Genomic DNA, 23,561 nt, shown 5'->3' with positions numbered 1-23,561 from the left:
CCTGAAGGTCACAGGTTTAAGGCTGGTTTGTGCATCATATTAGAAGCTGTGGCCCTCGGCTCCTTTTCTGTGGAGCATATTTTACTTCCCTCTCTCATATTGCTTGCCTTGACAAGCAGTTCTTTGCATAGCTGGGACAGTTTACACAATGCTACCCTGCCAAAGGTTAGCTGTGGTGGTTTCCCACAGCAGCTCTGCTCTTCTAGTTTTGCTGTCTCACACTGATCGGATTATTCCATTCCAGCTCCAGCTTCTACTTTATCTGTGGCACCTCTAGCTAGCTGTTTGTTGCAGTGTCTCTAAAGCTTTTTTTGCACTTTTACACTTATGCTACTTCAATTTAGCATTCTTCCCTACACTTCTCCCTTAGAAAGCATTTCTTCTCTTTCCTCTTTGGCCCCCTCATCTGCGGTTTCTCTGTTTGGCCGTTCTGTGCCCTCATGTTCAGTTCCAGGCTTTGCCTTTCGGCATGGCTATGGCTCAATTCACCTTTTCCTAGGTTTGGGAGTTTTGCGGCATTCTCCGCAAGGACAGCATGAGAGTGCACCGAGAGTCTATCTTCCCGGGTCTTCTCAGAATCCTTGGGCTGGGTGGTCACCCTTCAAATGAGCCACCTTGGTCCATTCCAGACAGCTGTGGTACGATTTTTTTCTTGACCAAGGACTGGAGGATCTAGGTTCAGACTTGGGTGCGCAATCTGCTCAGAACACTGAGTCCTCGGGCCTGGCTATGCATTCATGTCTTGGGCTCTGTGGCGGACACTTTCGAGGTAGTGTCATGGGCGGTGCTTATAGATGACATCTACAGCCCTTGCTTCTCGACAGGTGGTCTCCTGTGTTCCAGGAGTGTCAGCAGTGTCTTTTGTGGCTGTTCTTGATACGGCTGCACATTAACTGGTGGCTCCATTATTCCTCACTGTGGACGGGATGCCTTGTCACCTCCGCAGTGGATGGTGGTGGTCACGGATGTGAGTCTCTTGGACTGGAGATCCATTTGCCTCCTTCTTCCATATCCGGGGCGGTGGATGGCACAAGGGACAGTGTAGCCAATCTCCCACCTGGACCTGCTTTTGGTGCTGTCTGTCTTCTAGCCTTTCAGGGCACATTGCAGCCCAGGCAGTGCTTGTGCTGTCTCCCCCGCCTGGACCTGCTTTTGGTGCTGTTTGTCTTCTAGCACTTCAGGACATATTGAGGGCTAGGTGGTGCTTGTGCGGTCGGAGAAGATGAGGCGGTGGCTGCTTCTTCAACAGAGTGGAGCTCAGAGTCCCAAAAAAGTACAAAACATTTTATGATGCTTATCCCGGAAATAAGCAGTGGATTTTCCCCAAGTCAATTTAATAATGGTCTATGGACTTTTCTTTTAGGAAACTGTCCAGACCCTTTTTAAATCCCACTAAGCTAACTGCCTTTACCACATTCTCTGTCAACAAATTCCAGAGTTAAATTACACGTTGAGTGAAGAAAATGTTTCTCCGATTCGTATTACATTTACTACTTTGTAGCTTCATCGCATGCCCCCTATTCCTAGTATTTTTGGAAAAAGTAAACAAATGATTCACGTCTACCCGTTCCACTCCATTCATTATTTTATAGACCTCTATCATATCTCCCCTCAGCCGTCTCTTCTCCAAGCTGAAGAGCCCTAGATGCTTCAGTCTTTCCTCATAGGGAAGTCATCCCATCCCCTTTATCATTTTCGTCGCCTTTCTCTGTGCATAAGTACATAAGTATTACCATACTGGGAAAGACCAAAGGTCCATCAAGCCCAGCATCCTGTTTCCAACAGTGGCCAATCCAGGTCATAAATACCTGGCAAGATCCCAAAAAGTACAAAACATTTTATACTGCTTATCCCAGAAATAGTGGATTTTCCCAAAGTCAATTTAATAATGGTCTATGGACTTTTCCTTTAGGAAGCCGTCCAAACCTTTTTTTAAACTCTGCTAAGCTAACCACCTTTACCACATTCTCTGGCAACGAATTCCAGAGTTTATTTACACGTTGAGTGAAGAAACGTTTTCTCTGATTCGTTTAAAATTTACTACTTTGTAGCTTCATCGCATGCCCCCTAGTCCTAGTATTTTTTGGAAAGCGTAAACAGACGTTTCATGTCTACCCGTTCAACTCCACTCATTATTTTATAGACCTCTATCATATCTCCCCTCAACTGCCTTTTCTCCAAGCTGAAAAGCCCTAGCCGCTTTAGCCTTTCCTCAGAGGGAAGTTGTTCCATCCCCTTTATCATTTTTGTCACCCTTCTCTGCACTTTTCTGATTCCACTATATCTTTTTTGAGATGCGGCGACCAGAATTGAACACAATATTCGAGGTACGGTCGCACCATGGAGCGATACAAAGGCATTATAATGTCCTCACTTTTGTTTTCCATTCCTTTCCTAATAATACCTAACATTCTGTTTGATTTTTTTTAGCCGCAGCAGCACACTGACCAAAAGGTTTCAATGTATCATCAACGATGAAACCTAGATCCCTTTCTTGGTCTGTGACTCCTAACGTGGAACGTTGCATGATGTAGCTATAATTCGGGTTCCTCTTTCCTACATGCATCACTTTGCAGTTGCTCACATTAAACATCATCTGCCATTTAGATGCCCAGTCTCCCAGTCTCCTAAGGTCCTCTTGTAATTTTTCACAATCCTCCCACGATTTAACGACTTTGAATAACTTTGTGTCATCAGCAAATTTAATTACCTCACTAGTTACTCCCATCTCTAGGTCATTTATAAATGTATTAAAAAGCAGTGGTCCGAGTACAGACCCCTGGGGAACCCCACTAACTACCCTTCTCTGTTGAGAATACTGACCATTTAACCCAAGTCTCTACCGTTTTGCCTGGAACCGACGTCAGACTTACCGGTCTATAATTTCCAGGATCTCCTCTGAAAACTTTTTTAAAAATTGGCGTTAAATTGACTTCCCTCCAATCTTCCATTACCTCGCTTGATTTTAAGGATAAATTACATATTACTAACAAAAACTCCGCAAGTTCATTTTTCAGTTCTATCAGTACTCTGGGATGAATACCATCTGGTCCAGGAGATTTGCTACTCTTCAGTTAGTCAAATTGCCCCATTACATCTTCTAGGCTTATAGAGATTTCATTCAGTTTCTCCAACTTGTTAGCTTCAAATACCATTTCTGGCACCAGTATCACTCCCAAATCTTCCTTTGTGAAGACCGAAGCAAAGAATTCATTTAATCTCTGGGCTATGGCTTTGTCTCCCCTGATCGCCCATTTCACCCCTCAGTCATCTAGCTGTCCAACCATTTTTTTTGCCGGCTTCTTGCTTTTAGTATACCTAAAATTAGAGGAGTGTGGTAGCCGTGTTAGTCCACTCTTAAGGTTATCAATAGAAATCAAACAAAATAAAACATGGAAAAGAAAATAAGATGATACCTTTTTTATTGGACATAACTTAATACATTTCTTTATTAGCTTTCGAAGGTTGCCCTTCGTCAGATCGGAAATAAGCAAATGTGCTAGCTGACAGTGTATATAAGTGAAAACATTCAAGCATTACTATGACAGTCTGACAGGGTGGGAGGATGGGGGTGGGTCGGAGGTATGCATGGGGACATCAAAGCATATCATTGATATTCTAACAGGATGGGTGTGGATGGGTGAGGTGATCAACAGAGACATACAGCTTTATGGTTTATAATGGGCTAGGAACCCCAGATCCTTGTTAAGTCCTTTCTGTTGGGTGTTAAAATATTCAATCATTCTGACTTCAAAGGGTCTTACGTTCTTGTATGGTTTTAAAGTTACCTTTCAGTATTCTCACTGTGAAATCACCATTTATTTCTTTACTTTCCTCGTTTCTTCTTCATTTCTTGCCCTACATCCATAGGTAAAAGTTGGGTCCTCCGCGGACTTGACTGACGGAGGTATAGAGTGGATCCAGCTTTTGCCTATTTTATCCATCCATGTGCAGTTTTTCTCCTCTTTTCCCTTTCCCTCATCTCGTCAGTATGCATTTCCTTCCTCTTTCCATCCATGTCCAGCATTTTTCTTCCCCCCTCTATCCGTGTCCAGCATTTCTCCTCTCTTCTCCCCTCCATCCATGTTCATCTCACTTCCTCTCTCTTTCCTCCCCTCCATCCTTGTCCAGCATTTCAACTCTCTCCTATCTCCTCCATCCATGTCCAGAATTTCTCCTCTCTCCCCTAAATCCATGTGCATCTCCTCCTCTGTCTTCTCTTCCCTCCATCCATGTCCAGCATTTTTCCTTTCTCCCCTCTATCCATGCGCATCTCCTTCCTGTCTTTCCTCTCCTCCATCCATGTCCAGCATTTTTCCTGCCCTCCCCTCCATCCATCCATGTCCAGAAACTCTGCTCTCTCCCCTGCCCTCCCCTCCCCTCCATGTCCAGCGATTGTCTTCTGCCCTCACCTCCCAATCATGTCCAACGATTCTCCTCTCTCCCCTGCCCTCCCCAGCCATGCCCAGCGAGTCTCCTCTGTCCTCCCCTAACCATCCATGTCCAGCGATTCTCCTCTGCCCTCCCCTAACCATCCCTGTCCAGCGATTCTCCTCTGCCCTCCCTCCATGTCCATCGATTCTCCTTTGCCTCCCATCCTCCCCTCCCATCCATGTCCAGTAACTTGCCCCAGCCTCCACTTGCCCCCCTTTTCAGCCCCCGTCGAGTTCGAGTTCCAACCCCAGCCCCACCTGCCCGCCCTCAGCTCCCCGACAGCCCTGCTTTCTGTTCCTGCCGTTTCGCGTTTAAATCTTTTATTTTTTTACCTGAAGTTGCAGCACCGGCGTTAGTGAAAGCAGCAGGCAGGCTTGCCTCCTCCAGCCTTCCCTTCCCTCTGTCCCGCCCTTGCGGAAACAGGAAACTACATCAGAGGAAGACGGGACACTGACGGAAGGGAAGGCTGGAAGAAGTGAGCCTGCCTGCTGCTTTCACTAACGCCGCCGCCGGTGCTGCGACTTCAGATAAAAAAAAAATAAAAGATTTAAACACGAGGTGGCAGGAACAGAAAGCAGGGCTGTCAGGGAGCTGAGCCGGCCCTGGGGGAAAAAAGGTGCTGGTACGTTGTACCGGCACAAAAAATAAAAGCACTGTATATATAAATCCATTTTTATATGTACATGAAGGCATTACTTGCCAATAACCAGCAGCCCTTCCTTAGGACTCAGTCTCTTCTCCAGCATGACAAGCTTTGTACACAGAATGCATTGCAAGAAAACTATCACTCGTTAATTAGGGTGGTACTTTAATTAGGGTGGTACTTTTCACTGTTTGGGTGGACCAGCCTTAGCATCTCTGCACTCTAGTCCAGCATATTCCTTCCCTCCCCTTTTATTTATTCTTTTCCTGCGTGTTGTCAGACAATTAGGGATGCACCCCTGACACAACCCCCTTTTTGACTCCCCAAACAGCTGGGCCACCGACCGCCCCCATCTTGACAAAGTTAATTTTTTTAAAGTCTAGAATCTTCACTTTGAATAAACCCTCTCCATGTGTGCCTTAATATTGAACTACACCGTCATCCACTATAACATCAGAAATATTCTCCCCATCCTTCATTGTTTCCATTACCAACTGCTAGAACAATTGTCCCTGAAAGAAATCCAGGTTCTCCCTACTTCTAGATGACACCGCAACAGGGATGTGTCAATCGGCATCCAGCATATTTGAAATCACCTGTTAGCAGTACTTCCCCTTTGATAGCTTTCTTTTGCCTGTTAAGGAGGCCTGTATATCATGTATGTAGATGTTCTATTCCCCTTTTCCAGATTAACCCACAGTACCTCCTTACCCCTTTAAGTTCTGTCACTTTAATATGAATCTTTAACATATAATGCTACTTTTCCTCCCTTTTCTTCCTATACTGCTGTTTGCTGCCTGGATGTCCAACCGCCACCTGAAACTGAATATGTCTAAGACTGAACTTATTGTTTTCCCACCCAAACCCACTTCCCCTCTCCCGTCACTCTCTATCTCAGTTGATAACACCCTCATCGTCCCCGTCTCATCTGCCCGCAACCTCGGTGTTATCTTCGACTCCTCCCTCTCCTTTTCTGCGCATATCCAGCAGATAGCCAAGACCTGTCGCTTCTTCCTCTATAACATTAGCAAAATTCGCCCCTTCTTCTCCAAGCACACCACCCGAACTCTCATCCACTCTCTCATTACCTCTCGCCTTGACTACTGCAACCTACTCCTGACCGGCCTCCCACGTAGCCATCTATCCCCCCTTCAGTCCATCCAGAACTCTGCCGCACGTCTTATCTTCCGCCTTAACCGATATACTCATATCACCCCTCTCCTCAAGTCACTCCACTGGCTCCCAATCAGATACCGCACAGTTCAAGCTTCTCTTACTCACCTACAAATGCACTCGATCTGCGGTCCCTCCGTACCTCTCTACCCTCATCTCCCCTTACGTCCCTACCCGTAACCTCCGCTCTCAAGACAAATCCCTCCTTTCAGTACCCTTCTCCACCACCTCCAACTCCAGGCTCCGCCCCTTCTGTCTCGCCTCACCCCATGCCTGGAACAAACTCCCTGAGCCTATACGCCGTGCCCCCTCCTTACCCATCTTCAAATCAATGCTCAAAGCCCACCTCTTCAATGTCGCCTTCGGCACCTAATCAGGAAAACTTAACTACCCCAACTTGACATTTCGTCCTTTAGATTGTAAGTTCTTCTGAGCAGGGACCGTCCTTAATTGTTAATTTGTACAGTGCTTTGTAACCCTAGTAGCGCTCTAGAAATGTTAAGTAGTAGTAGTAGTTTATAGCCTGGTATGACTATTACAGTTGTGGTTCTCCATGAACCATGACTCCTTGACCGCCATTAAGTTCAAGTTGGCCTCATCCATCACAGCCTTTAGATCCAGAACTTTTATGTCCTAGGCTGCAGGACCCCTGAAAATCCTGATGCCTAAAATTCTCTTTTATAAAAAATCTTTTACAATTTATGTTTAAATGATTTTATTGAGTTTTTCATAAGACATATACATATCAACATTATGCAACATACTCACAACATTGCAAGTCTCTGCAAATAACAACTGATCATCCAACCCCTTAGCCTTCCCTACCTCCCATCCCCCTTTTTTCCCCCTCCCCCTCCTCCCCCCCACGGTTAATCTACTGCCCACCCCCTCCTCTCCCCCCTAGAGGTAACTCAGTCTCTTAACCTATTAACCAAGTCCTTGCTTTCCTTTTCACATATTCAATAGGTGGCCTCGTGCCCTGGGGGTCAATGTGTCCAAAAAGGGGCCCCACCTGCGGTAGAATTGTTTCTCTCTGGCGGGGGGTTGTTGTTTTGCTTCCAGCCTTTCAAATATCATAAGCTGTATCATCTCCCCTCTCCAAGACTGAAGCGAAGGGGCTTTCATGGACAGCCATGCTTTTAAAATGTTTAACTTAGCCACAATTATGGCTCGGAGCGAAAATTCTCGCATGCCCTGCGGGATTGGTCCAAGTATTTGCAGCTTTCCAAACAGCATCTCCGGATTGAGTTGCCAGTCAGTAAGCCAAACATGTGAGATCCATTTCAAAAGTCTGTCCCAGAAGGTACGTATTTGCAGGCAGACCCAAAACATGTGTCCAAGAGTGGCTCCTGCAGCCCCGCATTTTGGGCATGCCCCAACTGGGGATAACCCCATTTGAAAGGCCCGCCTTGGCGGTATATGTGTTCTAAGCGCTACCTTGTACTGCATCTCCCAATGTTTTGAGAATTGGGTTATTTGCCTCAATCCCAAAATGTGTTCCTTTAATGTTGCAGCTTTTATAGTTACACCCAGCTCCGCACTCCATGCCTCTGCCAGCTTTCCAGTGTCAAGTTCTGTATTTGCATCCTTAATGTGTCTATGATGGAACTTCAATGGTACCTTCTGCTGGGATCTGATGGTGTATGCCTCCGCCAACTCCTCCTGGACATCCTCAGTCAAGTCGTCCCAGGGTAATCTGGCGATGTAGTGTTTCAATTGATAACAATAAAAAATGTCCAGCGGTGGTAACTGATAACTTTTTTGTAACTCACCAAAGGGTTGAATCTTCCCTTCCGCTGTCAGCATTTGTGCTAGAAAAATCAGGCCTTGTTGTTTCCACTTCCAGTAAGCGCTATATAACTGCCCTGGTGGAAAGTCCAAATTCCCACATATGGGCAGGTACGATGTCGTTTTGCTGAAAAATGATGTACTCGGCAAACCCATCTCCAGACCGCTCGTGCAGATGTGAAAATTCCTGTGTCCACAAACTCCTTACTTATCGATTTTGAAGCATGCAGCATGTATCCAGGGTGTACTTGTTGTAGCGCTGCGGATTCTATTACTGTAGCCGAAAAGTAGCTCGTTCCTCTGAGCCAGTCGTTTATGTGGCGCATGCCACTAGCTGTTGTTAAATGTCTAATATTCAAAAGCCCCAGACCCCCATATTCCACTGGGGTGTGGAGTATCCACAGCGGTATTCGTGCCCGTTTCCCCCGCCAGAGGAATCGTTGGATCACTCTAGTCCATTTCTTTTCCTCTGTGGCTGCTAGGAATAGTGGGAGTACCTGAAAAGCATATAGCCACCTAGGCACTATCATCATATTTATTATAGCAATATGACCCATCAGAGACAGTGGGTAGTCATGCCACAATTGCAATCTTGCGCACGTATCCCCCATCAATTTGGAAACATTTAGGTGGTACAGTTGCGTTAAATCCTTCGGTATACGGACCCCCAGATACCTAATTTCGCTTTCCGCCCAGTTCACCTTAAGTTGTCTAGAGCTGTGAGTCCCTTCCCCATGCACCATCATGGCTGTTGACTTTGCGAGGTTGAGGGTGAACACAGAGAGTTGGCTATACCTCTCAATTATATTTAATAATATCGGGAGTGATTCATCAGGGTTAGTAGTCAGAATTAGCAGGTCATCAGCAAATGCTAACACTTTAATCTCATTGGTTCCTATCCTAGCCCCTTGTATTGCCCTTTCCAATTTTATTGCTCTGAGCAAGGGTTCCAATGCTATGATAAATAATAGGGGCGATAAGGAGCACCCCTGACGTGTCCCCCTGTATATCTGAAAGTTCTCACTTTTCACTCCATAGGATTGCAGCTGAGGGCTCTGTGTATAAAGCAGTGGTAGCTTCATAAAACCAGCCATGAAAGCCCATATAGTGCATCGTATCAAACATGAATTCCCAGTCTACTTTATCAAATGCTTTTTCCGCATCGAGGCTCAGGAGTAGCGCTGGTGCATCTTCATGTTTGCTACGGGCCATTCCCAAGAGTAATTTACGGACATTCCCACCTGCCTGTCTGTACCGCACAAACCCTGTTTGGTCTTCCCCGATCAGCCTCAGCAGAATTTTTGCTAGTCTATCGGCCAATATCTTTGCCAAAATTTTGTTATCCACATTAAGTAGTGATATTGGCCAATAGCCCTCAGCCTGGTCTTCAGGCTTGGCCGGTTTCGGTAGCAAAGTTATAAGCGCTGTATTTGCATACTGTGGAACCTCTGAGACTCCACTACAGTATCATAGTAGGCCCTGAGGACGCCCAGGGAGGCCTCGGGCAGCAGTTTGTAGAACTCCCCTGAGAATCCATCGGGGCCTGGTGCAGAGGAGAGCGCCAGTCGTCTAACTACATTCTGGAGTTCCTGGCCCTGGATGGGTTCATTCAGCTGTCTACTTTCCTGATCTTGCAAGCGCGGAACACCCAGCCTCTCCAGGTAATTATCCAGAGACTGTTCTCTAATCGTCTGCTGTTTCTGGTATAATTTGGAATAGTATTGCACGAATATCTGTCTGATGTCCTCATTTTTGGTCCTTAGCGCCCCTGGCTATCTCTCACGGCTGTGACCATCCGGTGGGGTTTCCAGTTCGTTACCAACTTTGCTAGTAAAGGGCCTGCCCTGTTCCCATGCCTATGCAATCTATATTTTTGATAAAACATCGCTCTTGTGGTTTTCTCGTGTAGATGTGAGTTAAGGGCTACTTGTATTGTCTTATAATGTTCCCAAGTCTTTTTATTTGGGCTAGCCGCGTATTGGCATTTTGCCCTCTGTGCCTGTTATTCCAATTGTACTATAGCCCTATCTATCTTTTTATCCGTGCCATCACGTATGCTATCACATCTCCCCTGAGGACAGCTTTCGCTGCCATCCAATACAAACTGGGATTATCTAGGTGCTGGCTATTGAATTTGGTATAATCTTCCCATTTATTTGCAATGAATTGTGCAAAGTCTTTGTTCCCATAAAGGTACCCTGGGAATATCCATCCCCGGTTAGATTGAAAGTAACTAGGCGCCTCTATGTCCACCCACCAGTGGCGTAGCTACGTGGGGCCTGAGGGGGCCGGGGCCCCCGCAGATTCACCCCAGGACCCCCCTCCCGGCGAACCCGCCCCCGCCGCCGCCTACCTTTACTTTTGCTGGCGGGGGATCCCATTCCCCGCCAGCCGACGTCTTCTCAGTCCTTCCTGCACTTCAATTTGTTTGCTGACGTCAGGACGTCAGACTCAGAGAACAGTTCTGTTCTCTGAGTCTGACGTCCTGCACGTACAACGTGCAGGACGTCAGCAAACAAATTGAAGAGCGGGAAGCGACTAAGAAGAAGACGTCGGCTGGCGGGGAGTGGGATCCCCCGCCAGCAAAAGTAAAGGTAGGTTGCAGCGGCGGCGGGTTCGCGGCGGGAGGGGGGGCGGCAATGTCGGCGGTGGGGGGGGCGGCGCCGGGGGGAGGGCTAAAATGTGCCCCCTCCCCCCGGGCTCGGACCCCTCTCCCACGGAAGGCTGGCTACGCCCCTGCCACCCACACCATGCTGTGGTCCGATAGGACCTATTTCTGCTTGTAAAACCTTTGGGAATAGCTCTCTGCTTACCATAATGTAATCTATTCGGGACAGGGTCCCGTGTTCAAGTGACAGGTGGGTGAATTTTCTCACCCGGGTGCATTACTCTCCATGTATCCAACACCCCCAAGGTGCGCATAAACGTCTTCAGCGCCTTTGCCCTACTTCCTCCCTGTATAGCCCCTTTAGGAATTGAGCAGTCTTGCACTGGGTCCACTACCAAATTAAAATCACCCAATACTATCAGCGGGCATTGCAGCTTAGCGCACTAACGTATTAATGCTTGGTAAAAAGTGGGTTCATATATGTTTGGGCCATAGACACCCAGTAACGCCATTTCCTTCCCCTGTAGCCACAGCTTTACTAAGACATACCTTCCTTGTTCATCCGTTGATATTAGTTCTGCCTTAGCAGCCACACTCCGTTTAAGGAGGACCGCTACCCCTCGCCTCCTCCCATCTGCCGAGGCTGAAAAAACTTCTCCCACCCAAGACCTCTTTGTGTGTTCTACCTCGGAGAGACGAGTTGCTTGTAAACAAGCGATATCCGCCCCATGTCAGCGTAATGCCGCTAATATTTTTGCCCGTTTTACTGGCGATGTGATCCCTCCCACATTCCATGAAATGAAACGTGTTTTCTTAATGTGTGCCATGCGATGATAGTGTTGTGCCCCAGTGGCCATTCCCATCTTTAATCTTCTCCCCAGGGGACCCAGGCTCCCCCCAGTGAGTTGTATAAATAATCATTCTAATGGTAGCAACTCTTCTCCACATCCTATGTAGCAAGGACGTCGTCCCCATTCTGTGGAGCCCGTAACATTCCTCATTAACTTCCTTATTACCTCTACCTGCCCCTTCCCGTACTTAAACCTACCCCCCCCCCCACCCAACTCCCAAACCCCCTCCCTTCCTCCCCCCCACCCATCCCTTCGTCCCAATACCCTATTTTGCACCCCAGTCATTCTGTGAACGTGCACAGAATGTATTCTCCCATTAGAGGCAAGAGGCCCCCTGCTCCCAGCACTCCCTGCAACATCCTAAGTAACAACCACCCCTCTGTAATATAACCACAAAATTTTACATGACAGTGCACAATATCTAACATGCATCTACTCAACCTTCCACTGTATGTCCATTATCTGCAAGGAAAGATTTTGCTGCAGCCACAATTTGAAAGTGATGCCACTTGTCCTGAAACAGAATCTTAAGGCGGGCTGGATACATCAAGGCAAATTTCAGATGCTTTGTAGTTAACCAGGAGCATAACGGATGGAATCCTCTCCGCTGTTCTTGAACAGACTGAGAGTAGTCCTGAAAGATCAATATTTTTTGCCCTTCATACTCGAGTTCTTTTCTCCTGAGGCGAAATCAATTTATTACCACTGTGATCCCTGAGTGGCGATTCGTTTCATAATCACGGCTTAATTTCAACAATTTCAGTAGTTCCAATATGACAGTTTAAATATTTTATACCATATTTATTATACATATATTCTATTATGCCAAACACACTCATCTGGAAATGCAGACCAACTGACGTGGGCCATGTTTCATGACTGTGTCCGGGACAATCCTAAAAGAAGCAAACAAATTTAAAAAAAATCCTAAAATACAACTTATATGAATAAAAAAAATCAACTTTAAAATTTACTATATAAAAAGATTTTTGGTACTCAAGTCAGCCAACTAGTTTCTCAGTTCAAGCATTATCCTACTTATCAATATGGTGCCGATGTGAAGCACTCGACTTATAGATCAGCTGACTCAATGGACCAATCTAATTCTTAATCCCCCCCCCTCACCATTGTTCTTTATAATTCAGCAGTTCATTACTGTTACCTACTACTACTACTACTATTTAGCATTTCTATAGCGCTACAAGGCATACGCAGCGCTGCACAAACATAGAAGAAAGACAGTCCCTGCTCAAAGAGCTTACAATCTAATAGACAAAAAATAAATAAAGTAAGCAAATCAAATAATTAATGTGAACGGGAAGGAAGAGAGGAGGGTAGGTGGAGGCGAGTGGTTACAAGTGGTTACGAGTCAAAAGCAATGTTAAAGAGGTGGGCTTTCAGTCTAGATTTAAAGGTGGCCAAGGATGGGGCAAGACGTAGGGGCTCAGGAAGTTTATTCCAGGCGTAGGGTGCAGCGAGACAGAAGGCGCGAAGTCTGGAGTTGGCAGTAGTGGAGAAGGGAACAGATAAGAAGGATTTATCCATGGAGCGGAGTGCACGGGAAGGGGTGTAGGGAAGGACGAGTGTGGAGAGATACTGGAGAGCAGCAGAGTGAATACATTTATAGGTTAGTAGAAGAAGTTTGAACAGGATGCGAAAACGGATAGGGAGCCAGTGAAGGGTCTTGAGGAGAGGGGTAGTATGAGTAAAGCGACCCTGGCGGAAGATGAGACGGGCAGCAGAGTTTTGAACCGACTGGAGAGGGGAGAGGTGACTAAGTGGGAGGCCAGCAAGAAGCAGATTACAGTAGTCTAAACGAGAGGTGACAAGGGTGTGGATGAGGGTTTTGGTAGAGTGCTCGGAAAGAAAGGGGCGGATTTTACGGATGTTGTAAAGAAAGAAACGACAGGTCTTGGCGGTCTCCCTCCCACCCCAGCACGATCTTATCTAACACGTGCCATATCAAGTCAGTAATGACATGTTTCTTATAAAGCTAATGAGGCACCAAAGGGACCAATAATACCTCTTAATTCTCGACTTATGCTCGTTTAACTGGAGCTTAACAGAATGGCTAGATCAGCCAACATAGAGCAGGTCACATGTGCACTGTATTACACACACAATGTTTTCAGAATCACAGGTTGTGCCAACAGCTTTTGACTAGTATTACAAACTCCCATTCCAAACCCTCAGTAGTAGATTCACACTACTGACACTGATTACATTTAATATGACCCCTTAATTCCCTATCAATCTGTGCATAATTAACTGTTTATGAGATAGCATCTCACCTATGGACCTTCCCGTTTATATGCTACCATTGGGGGCTCCTGAAAACATTCATGAAGAGTCAACACTGGCCAGTATTTAAACACCAGTGCCACTACAGAAGCTATCTGTCTTGTGAAGGGAAAAACTGTCACTGTTCTATCCTGTTCAGATGGAGTCTTATAATGAAGCAAGGATTCCCTATCAGCAAATTTTGCTCAAAGGAAAGCCGCCTTCATCACCGATTTACATAAGTAATGCCACACTGGGAAAAGACCAAGGGTCCATCGAGCCCAGCATCCTATCCACGACAACGGCCAATCCAGGCCAAAGGCACCTGGCAAGCTTCCCAAACGTACAAACATTCTATACATGTTTTTCCTGGAATTGTGGATTTTTCCCAAGTCCATTTAGTAGCAGTTTATGGACTTGTCCTTTAGGAAACCGTCTAACCCCTTTTTAAACTTTGCCAAGCAAACCGCCTTCACCACGTTCTCCGGCAACGAATTCCAGAGTTTAATTACGCGTTGGGTGAAGAAAAATTGTCTCCGATTTGTTTTAAATTTACTACACTGTAGTTTCATCGCATGCTCCCTAGTCCTAGTATTTTTGGAAAGCGTGAACAGACGCTTCACATTCACCTGTTTCACGCCACTCATTATTTTATATACCTCTATCATGTCTCCCCTCAGCCGTCTCTTCTCCAAGCTAAAGAGCTCTAGCCGCTTTAGCCTTTCCTCATGGAGAAGTCATCCCATCCCCTTTATCATTTTCGTCATCCTTCTCTGCACCTTTTCTAATTCCACTATATCTTTTTTGAGATATGGCGACCAGAATTGAACACAATATTCGAGGTGCGGTCGCACCATAGAGTGATACAAAGGCATTATAACATCCTCATTTTTGTTTTCCATTCCTTTCCTAATAATACCTAACATTCTATTTGCTTTCTTAGCCGCAGCAGCACACTAAGCAGAAGGTTTCAACGTATCATCAAGGACGACACCTAGATCCCTTTCTTGGTCCATGGCTCCTAACGTGGAACCTTGCTTGACGTAGCTATAATTCGGGTTCCTCTTTCCCACATGCATCACTTTGCACTTGCTCACATTAAACGTCATCAGCCATTTAGACGCCCAGTCTCGTAAGATCCTCTCGTAATTTTTCACACTCCTGTCGCGAGTTAATGACTTTGAATAACTTTGTGTCATCAGCAAATTTTATTACCTCGCTAGTTACTCCCATCTCTAGGTCATTTATAAATATGTTAAAAAGCAGTGGTCCCAGCACAGAGCCTTGGGGAACCCCACTAACTACCCTTCTCCATTGAGAATACTGACCATTTAACCCTACTCTCTGTTTTCTATCTTTTAACCAGTTTTTAATCTACAATAGAACACTACCTCCTATCCAATGACTCTCCAATTTCCTCTGGAGTCTTTCATGAGGTACTTTTTCAAATACCTTCTGAAAATCCAGATACACAACATCAACTGGCTCACCTTTATCCACATGTTTGTTCACCCCTTCAAAGAAATGTAGTAGATTGGTGAGGCAAGATTTCCCTTCACTAAATTCATGTTGACTTTGTCTCATTAATCCATGCTTTTGAATATGCTGTGTAATTTCGTTCTTAATAATAGTTTCTACCATTTTGCCCAGCACCAACGTCAGACTCACCGATCTATAATTTCCCGGCTCTCCTCTGGAACCTTTTTTAAAAATCGGCGTTACATTGGCCACCCTCCAGTCTTCCGGTACCACACTCGATTTTAAGGATAAATTACATATTTCTAACAATAGCTCTGCAAGCTCATTTTTCAGTTCTATCAGTACTCTGGGATGAATACCATCCGGTCCAGGAGATTTGCTACTCTTCAGTTTGTAGAACTGCCCCATTACATCCTTCAGGTTTACAGAGAATTCATTAAGTTTCTCGGACTCATCAGCTTTGAATACCATTTCCAGCCCCAATATCACTCCCAAATCTTCCTCAGTGAAGACCGAAGCAAAGAATTCATTTAATCTCTCCGCTACGGCTTTGTCTTCCCTGATTGCTGCTTTTGCTCCTCAGTCATCTAGCGGTCCAACCGATTCTTTTGCTGGCTTCTTGCCTAAAAAAAAGTTTTACTATGTGTTTTTTGCCTCCAACACAATCTTTTTTTTCGAAGTCCCTCTTAGCCTTCCTTATCAGCGCTTTGCATTTGACTTGACATTCCTTATGCCATTTCTTATTTTCAGTCGGTTCCTTCTTCCATTTTCTGAAGGATTTTCTTTTAGCTCGAATAGCTTCCTTCACCTCACTTTTTAACCACGCCGGCTGTCGTTTGGTCTTCCGTCCTTCTTTTTTAATACATGGAATATATTTGGCCTGGGTTTCCAGGATGGTGTTTTTGAACAGCATCCATGCTTGATGTAAATTTTTGACCCTCGCAGTCGCTCCTCTAAGTTTTCTTTTCACCGTTCTTCTCATTTTATCATAGTCTCCTTTTTTATAGTTAAAACGCTAACGTATTTGATTTCCTATGTATACTTACTTCAAAGCTAATATCAAATCCAATCATATTATGATCACTGTTATCAAGCGGCCCCAGCACCATTACCTCCTGCACCAGATCATGCGCTCCACTAAGGACTAGGTCTAGAATTTTTCCTTCTCTCGTCGGCTCCTGTACCAGCTGCTCCATAAAGCTGTCCTTGATTTCATCAAGGAATTTTACCTCCCTAGCATGTCTCGATGTTACATTTACCCAGTCAATATCGGGGTAATTGAAATCACCCATTATTATTGTGTTGCCCAGTTTGTTTGCGTCCCTAATTTCCTTTAACATTTCTGCATCCATCTGTTCATCCTGGCCAGGCAGATGGTAGTACACTCCTATCACTATCCTTTTCCCCTTTACACATGGAATTTCAATCCACAGTGATTCCAAGACGTGTTTTGTTTTCTGCAGAATTTTCAATCTATTTGATTCAAGGCTCTCGTTAATATATAATGCTACCCCTCCACCAATTCAATCCACCCTATCACTACGATATAATTTGTACCCCAGTATGACAGTGTCCCACTGGTTATCCTCCTTCCACCAGGTCTCAGAGATGCCTATTATATCTAATTTTTCATTTAGTGCAATATATTCTAATTCTCCCATCTTATTTCTTAGGCTCCTGGCATTCGCATATAGACATTTCAAACTATGTTTGTTGTTCCTATTTACATCATGTTCAGTACTTGACACTATTAATTTGCAATCTTTTGTCTGATTTTTGTTTTTATTTAAGGACACCTGATCTACTACGGTTTCTTTTGCAATCTCACTATCAGGATACCCTATCTTCCCTGTTTTGGTGATATCTTTGAAAGATACCTTATCCCGAACCATGCGCTTTTGAGTGACTTTCGGCCTTCCCCCATTTCTAGTTTAAAAGCTGCTCTATCTCCTTTTTAAATGCTAATGCCAGCAGCCTGGTCCCACCCTGGTTAAGGTGGAGCCCATCCTTTTGGAAAAGGCTCCCCCTTCCCCAGAATGTTGCCCAGTTCCTAACAAATATAAAACCCTCCTCCTCCCTGCACCATTGTCTCATCCACGCATTGAGACTCCGGAGCTCTGCCTGTCTCTTGGGCCCTGCGCGTGGAATGGGTAGCATTTCAGAAAATACTACCCTTGAGGATCTGGATTTGAGCTTTCTACCTAAGAGCCTAAATTTGGATTCCAGAACCTCTCTCCCACATTTTCCTATGTCACTGGTACCCACATGTACCAAAACAGCCAGCTCCTCCCCAGCACTATCTAAAATCCTATCTAGGTGACGCGTGAGGTCCGCCACCTTCGCACCAGGCAGCCGAGTCACCAGGCGATCCTCATTTCCACCAGCCACCCAGCTATCTATATGCCTAATGATCGAATTACCAACTACAACAGCTGTCCTAACCTTGTGAGAAATAATATATATATTTTGATTCTATTCTTCACCAATTTCCTATAAGGTAATAAGATAAGGATAGGAAGAAAAAGGGGAATTAAATATTATATTTGTTAGATTATATTAACCTGCACTGTAAGGTTTAAGGACATGTGCTCAGAACATAAAAGACCATATATTTAACTTTAAAAAGGTTTATTTACAATACAGGTAATGTAATAATGTTACAAGAGAGAAGCAGTTTTTAAGAATGTTATCACAAGTGGAAATGTACTTTCAAGTTAACAAGTCTGAATTATAAATTATGCTGGATATAGTAACTCACTTTGATGGAGGTTGCTGGTAGCTGGTTGAAGTGAAGAAGATCCTTGCTGGAACAGAAGTCTTTTGTTGTAAAGTTGTTTTCTGGAGCTTAGAGAACATCTTGTCAGGGTGTGTGTGTAGTCCAGCAGAGAGAAGCAGGAGGCAGGTCCAAAGAAGAGCAGATTCCAAGAGAGAGAGAGAGAGAGAGAGCTCCCAAGAGAGCTGGGCATTTTATATTTTCTTGCTAGACCCTAGGCTGAAGTCAGGAGGGGTGTACTTGATCCAATGAAAACTCAGGGATAGCTGAAAACTGGTTTCATCTAGTTTTGAGATGGAGCATGGTAACAGGTCACATGTTTAATGACATCATCTGGACATCTGCTGGTCCATTGTCTGAGAGTGATTGAGCTTAGTCTTTGTCTGAGAATAGGTGGAGGTATAGTCTTCTGTTAGGTGCAGTCTCTGTGATTGATTCTTTGGATAGATGTTGATGGGCCCAGCTAGTTCTTGTTCTCAGTAGTTTTCCAGGGGGAAGGGGAAAGTAAAATGAAAGGCAGACCAGTTTATCTGATTCTGTCCCAATAAGTCTTTAAAGCTGTATTTTTATATTGGTATCTGATCCAACAAAATCAATAACTCATATCATGCTACAACCTTTCCCTCCTGGGCATCACTTGGAGACATATCCTCGGTGCAAGAGAATAGTACATCCCCTGGTGGGCAGGTCCTGACTACAGGAGTTCTTTCTACTTCACCAGGGTGATGCTCTCCTTCTAGGAGACCTCCCTCTTCCAAGGTAGCACAAAGGCTACCAGACTGGAGGTGGGACTTCTCTACAACATCCCTGTAGGTCTCCTCTATGTACCTCTCTGTCTCCCTCAGCTCCACCAAGTCTGCTACTCTAGCACCATGAGAACGGACACATTCTCTGACAGCTAGGAGTTCTTTGCATCTCACCAACTGGGAGATAATCATACATGTGACACTAAGTGCAAAAGACTCTTGCTGCTGGACTGCTGACTCCATCTTGGTGTTTTTGAGTTTTTCAGTAATGTAAAACTTGCTACAGTATTATGGATATTAGCCTAATATAAAAGTGTCTTTTAGATTATATAGTATGTTGTATGATTTATTTAGTGTTTCCTTCTTAGATGGAAACTCTGTAAGAGCACTCCTTGCTTATTACCCTAATTATAGTAACTGACTATAAATGAAGAGTTGTCCTAGGGGTGGGCGGGAAGACTAAACTGGATCCTGCAGTGCCTGCTAGATTCTGTTAATGCTTTGGTACAAAGTTTTTAAAACTAAATGGAAAAGACTATGGAGATTAGTTGATAAAATTTGCTTTTTATATTTTTATTTTGCCTAACACTAACCTACAATTCCTCCTTTAAACCCCAATCTTTAAGTTCCCAAAGCACAAAGCGTCCACTTACCAGAGAAATGTCCTCTTCTCTCGGAACTTCTCAGAGAATTATTTAAAGTATGGTTAAACCTCACTTTTCTAATTTTTATGTTATTTTTCTCTAGCGGGCACTGGACTTCTGTGGTGGTTGTATGCAGATCACAAAAGATCTTTCAATGCAGCTCTTCCGGCAGACCAACTCCAGATGTCTAAAGATAACCTTCAGGCACTCCTGATCTATGCCATTGCAGCTACTGTCTTCACGGTGAATATGTTTTGTAGTACTGTCTTGCTGTTATTAGAAGACTGTCGTTCCCCTGCTCTTGTCTTTGTTTTGATGGGCATTTGTATTAAAATAACAGAAATTGGCATGATGCTTCAGAATGCCTTACAGATATCACTTCAAAATTGGTACACCCAAGATTTCTTTGCTTGTTTTGTTACAAGGGCTGATCATTTTTCTGATGTGTGGTGAAAACCTCACAACTGAGAACATAGTAGTGATATGTTTGTATGATATCGAATTGATGTGTCCCAGTATAAGCAGATTGCAGACTTCACAAAACAAGGTAAACACTAATATCTAATACTTTGAGGAGGGCACTCTTGCCTAGTTTTGCAGGCCCTCAAGTACTCATTTCAGAGCTTCCCTTACAGAAATTGCCATCAGGCCAGCGCTGCAGGAAGGCTTTCCCCTGCATGCTTTGTAGGTGTACAGTTTGTTTCCTGATTTAGAACAAATGATATGTTGAAATAATTAAATGTAGAATTGCTTTAATTAAAACAAATAACACTTTTTAAATCCCAGTATTTGCATTATACTTGCTGATGGTGCAGTTGGTTTGTAGCGCACAAATCTGAGCTCAACTTCTGAAAAGTTGCACAAAAGAACATTTTTGGCACACATAAAAATTAGAAGGAGCATTGCAGGTTGCCTAGAGTAAATGAATTCTTTGCTTCTGTCTTTGCTGTAGAATATGTAAGAGAACTCCATGCCAGAAATAATTTTTAATGGTGGTGGTTTGGAGGAACTGAAACAAATATCAATGAATCTGGAAGATGTAATAGCTCAAATTGACAAATTAAAAGACAAGTAAATTACCTGAACTGGATGGTAAACACCCCAGAGTGCTATTAATAATCTGTAACCTATTATTAAAATTCTCTACAGTATCTGAAACATAACGGCAGATAAGGGCCAAATGGCCCATCTAGTCTGCCCTTCCACAGTAACCACTAACTTCTTCTTTTCCTAAGGGATACCACATGCCTGTCCCATGCTTTCTTAAATTTCGAGACAGTCTTCGTCTCCACGACCTCCACCGGGAGGCCATTCTACACATCCACCACCCTTTCTGTGAAAAGTATTTCTTAGATTCTTCCTAAGTCTACTCTTCCTTGAGAAATTCCTCCATCTCAGCAAAGTTAGTTCTTTTGAAATCTAGGACCTTCAATCTTGAATAAGCCTGAACCAAACCATTGATGATCACTAGGTTTCAAAAGATCTCTCACCATAACATCAGAAACACTGTCTCCATTTCTAAGCACTAGGTTCCGTCACTTACTGCTGAAAATTCTTCCTGTAGAGAATCCAAGATCCCTTTGCTTCTAGACGATCCTGCAGCAGGGATGCCCCAATCAAAGTCTGACATATTAAAATCACCTATCAATAGTTCTTCCCCATTTCTAACTATCTTGTGGATGTCTTCAATCAAGTCTCTGTCCAATTCTTCTGGCTGTAAATATATTTACACAAATGTAAATATATTTTCCTTTTCCTCTTTCCAGTTTAACCCATAATGCTTCTTTAGTTCTGTAACATTAATGTTATTCTTAGCATATAATGCCACTCCTCCACTCTTTTTTCCTACCCTGTCCTTCCTGAGTACATAAGTATTGCCATACTGGGAAAGACCAAAGGTCCATCAAGCCCAGCATCCTGTTTCCAACAGTGGCCAAACCAGGTTACAAGTACCTGGCAAGATCCCAGAACAGTACAATACATTTTATGCTGCTTACCCTAGAAATAAGCAGTGGATTTTCCCCGTCCATTTTAATAATAGCGTATGGGCTTTTCTTTTAGGAAGCCGTCCAAACCTTTTTTGTTGTCACCTGCAGCAGATGAATCCAGGAACTGGAGGGTTAAGTCCGCCTACCAGCAGGTGGAGATAGAGATAAACAAACTGAAGGCAGTGATGCCAGACGGCCAGCCCCTCTCTCAGTATGTCTCCCAAAGGAGTAGAGGAGTGAGTTAGAGGTATATGCTGAAACGGAGGACGTTTACAGCAGAACCCGAATTGGCGGAACCACTCCTAAACACCTATGAGAAATCAACTTGGAGTTTTTGGCTCCCGTGGAGGTTACATTGAATACCATCTGGATGGCGCTTCGGGACCTAACGGTGGCAGTAAATAATTTTGTTTCAGATATAATTTTATTAGAGAGTTACATGGACAATTCAATTGAACCCTTTGAGAGTAAAAAATTGATATAACAAATGATTCTACATGAGCAAGAAGTGGTTATGATTTTGAAAATAATAGACCAGAAATTTTGAATAATAAAATGAATATTATTATAGATGATTAATATTGAGATTACTGTTTTTCCCAGAGTTCCGGGTATGACTACTAAAGTTTTCCTCAGAAATATTTCCTCAAATTATTACTTTAAAAGGAGTGAAGCCTGTGAAAACTGGGATTACTTTAATCAGTGGGATTTGAATTAGAGACTTAAGTAAATGTATTGTTAAATAACTTCTGGTTTTTAAAAGAGAGAGAATGTAATCAGATGTATTATTTCTAACTAATATTGGACAATAAATATGTTTTCAATGAAATGATTTGACTATACACCGTATTGGCCTTGAAGAAGCCAACCAGATGATCAATGTGGAATAATGAATTAGATGAGTAATACCTGGGGATAATCAGGGGATAATGAAATGATTTGACTATACACCGTATTGGCCTTGAAGAAGCCAACCAGATGATCAATGTGGAATAATGAATTAGATGAGTAATACCTGGGGATAATCAGGCTAATACCACGGGGGTTTTTTTTTCTGTTTACTGTTTAATTGATCTCCTTGTCTTGTTTCACTCTCCCTGTTTAGTGGTCTAGGGAGGAGAATAGAGTTACCTGACTGAGGTAATTCCTACATATTGTTTTCTCTGTGTTTCCAGCAAGTTGTTTTGTCGCTTGTAAAGATTTAAATGGTTATAAATAAAAAGTTAAAAAAAAAAAAGTTAGTATGTCTCTATCTCCAGCAGGTGGTGGACGTCTTTTCTTCAGCTCTTGGATCCAAGGTTGCTGAGGGTGCTCCTGGGCCGGTGGCCAGTTTGAGCCAGGGGTGGCGGACTGAAGGTGTCCCCTTTGGCATCATACTCAGGTGCTGGGTCCCTGCTGCACCTCAAATTCCCTCTGAACAGGCTTTCCTTCCCTGTTTGTTTCTGCCTCCTCACTAAAAAAAAAAAAAAAAAAAAAAGAGAGAGAAGCAGAGGGGAGGTGTGTTGTTGTGATAGCAGGGCTGTGTTCCTGCCCATCTGAGTCCTGCTTCTGTTGCCTGCTTGTCTGAGCCTTGCCTGGGATTAGAGTCGGAGCGTTGTTTCCTCGACTCAGGTGATAGATCCTGCGCTTTTCCCGGTTGGGGGTAAGTGCTGCAGGGTTTGTTTTGTTTGGCATGGGAGATGGCAGCTGAGGCTGTTAAGCAGTGTTCCTGATGCAGGAAACGGCGTTCGGCAGTGGATCTTTGCAGCGCGGGGTGCACTGACTTGGCAGGACTCGACGGAGCGGTGCCCCCCCACCCCCACCCCGAGAGCATGCTTTCCTGCCCAGAGCTTGGCGATTCGCGTGCCATTTTGTGATCCACCGCGGAGCAGGCTCCAGTAGCGGTTTTGGGCAAAGTTGTTTCTCCGCTGTTAGGGGAGTCGGGGGGGGGGCTGTCAGGCACTGCTGGCTGTGGCTCAGGGGCCATGGCTGCGGGCTCCTCTGGTTCGGGGGAGTGGTTTTCGCCTGAATTTATTTTGCTCCTCTGTCAGGCTTATTTGCTGAAGAGGACCTTCCCCCCCCCCCCCACACACACACATACTGTTGCTGCAGCTTCAGGCATTGAACCTCTTGGGGGGGGGGTCTGTGGGTAGCCAGGGGATCTTGGGTTTTTCC

General features: G+C 44.4%; 1 protein-coding gene across 4 annotated transcripts in view; it reads left to right on the top strand.

Moving 5' to 3' along the window:
• SLC44A1 (solute carrier family 44 member 1) overlaps window positions 1-23,561 on the top strand; it is an 851,962-nt gene that overhangs the window by 504,225 nt on the left and 324,176 nt on the right. For all 4 annotated transcript variants that reach the window (XR_003941047.1, XR_003941046.1, XM_030194328.1 and 1 more), the window contains exon 8: window positions 19,523-19,662. Coding sequence is in view for 2 of the 4 variants with exons in the window: in XM_030194328.1 (XP_030050188.1) it covers window positions 19,523-19,662 (140 nt within the window). In the remaining 2 variants the exon portion in view is untranslated. The remainder of the gene's footprint in view (window positions 1-19,522; window positions 19,663-23,561) is intronic.

This window comes from Microcaecilia unicolor, chromosome 2 (assembly GCF_901765095.1).
Source record: "Microcaecilia unicolor chromosome 2, aMicUni1.1, whole genome shotgun sequence".
Lineage (NCBI taxonomy): Eukaryota > Metazoa > Chordata > Amphibia > Gymnophiona > Siphonopidae > Microcaecilia > Microcaecilia unicolor.
The sequence above is the reverse complement of the archived record's forward strand: the minus strand, read 5'-3'. Positions and strand labels throughout refer to the sequence as shown.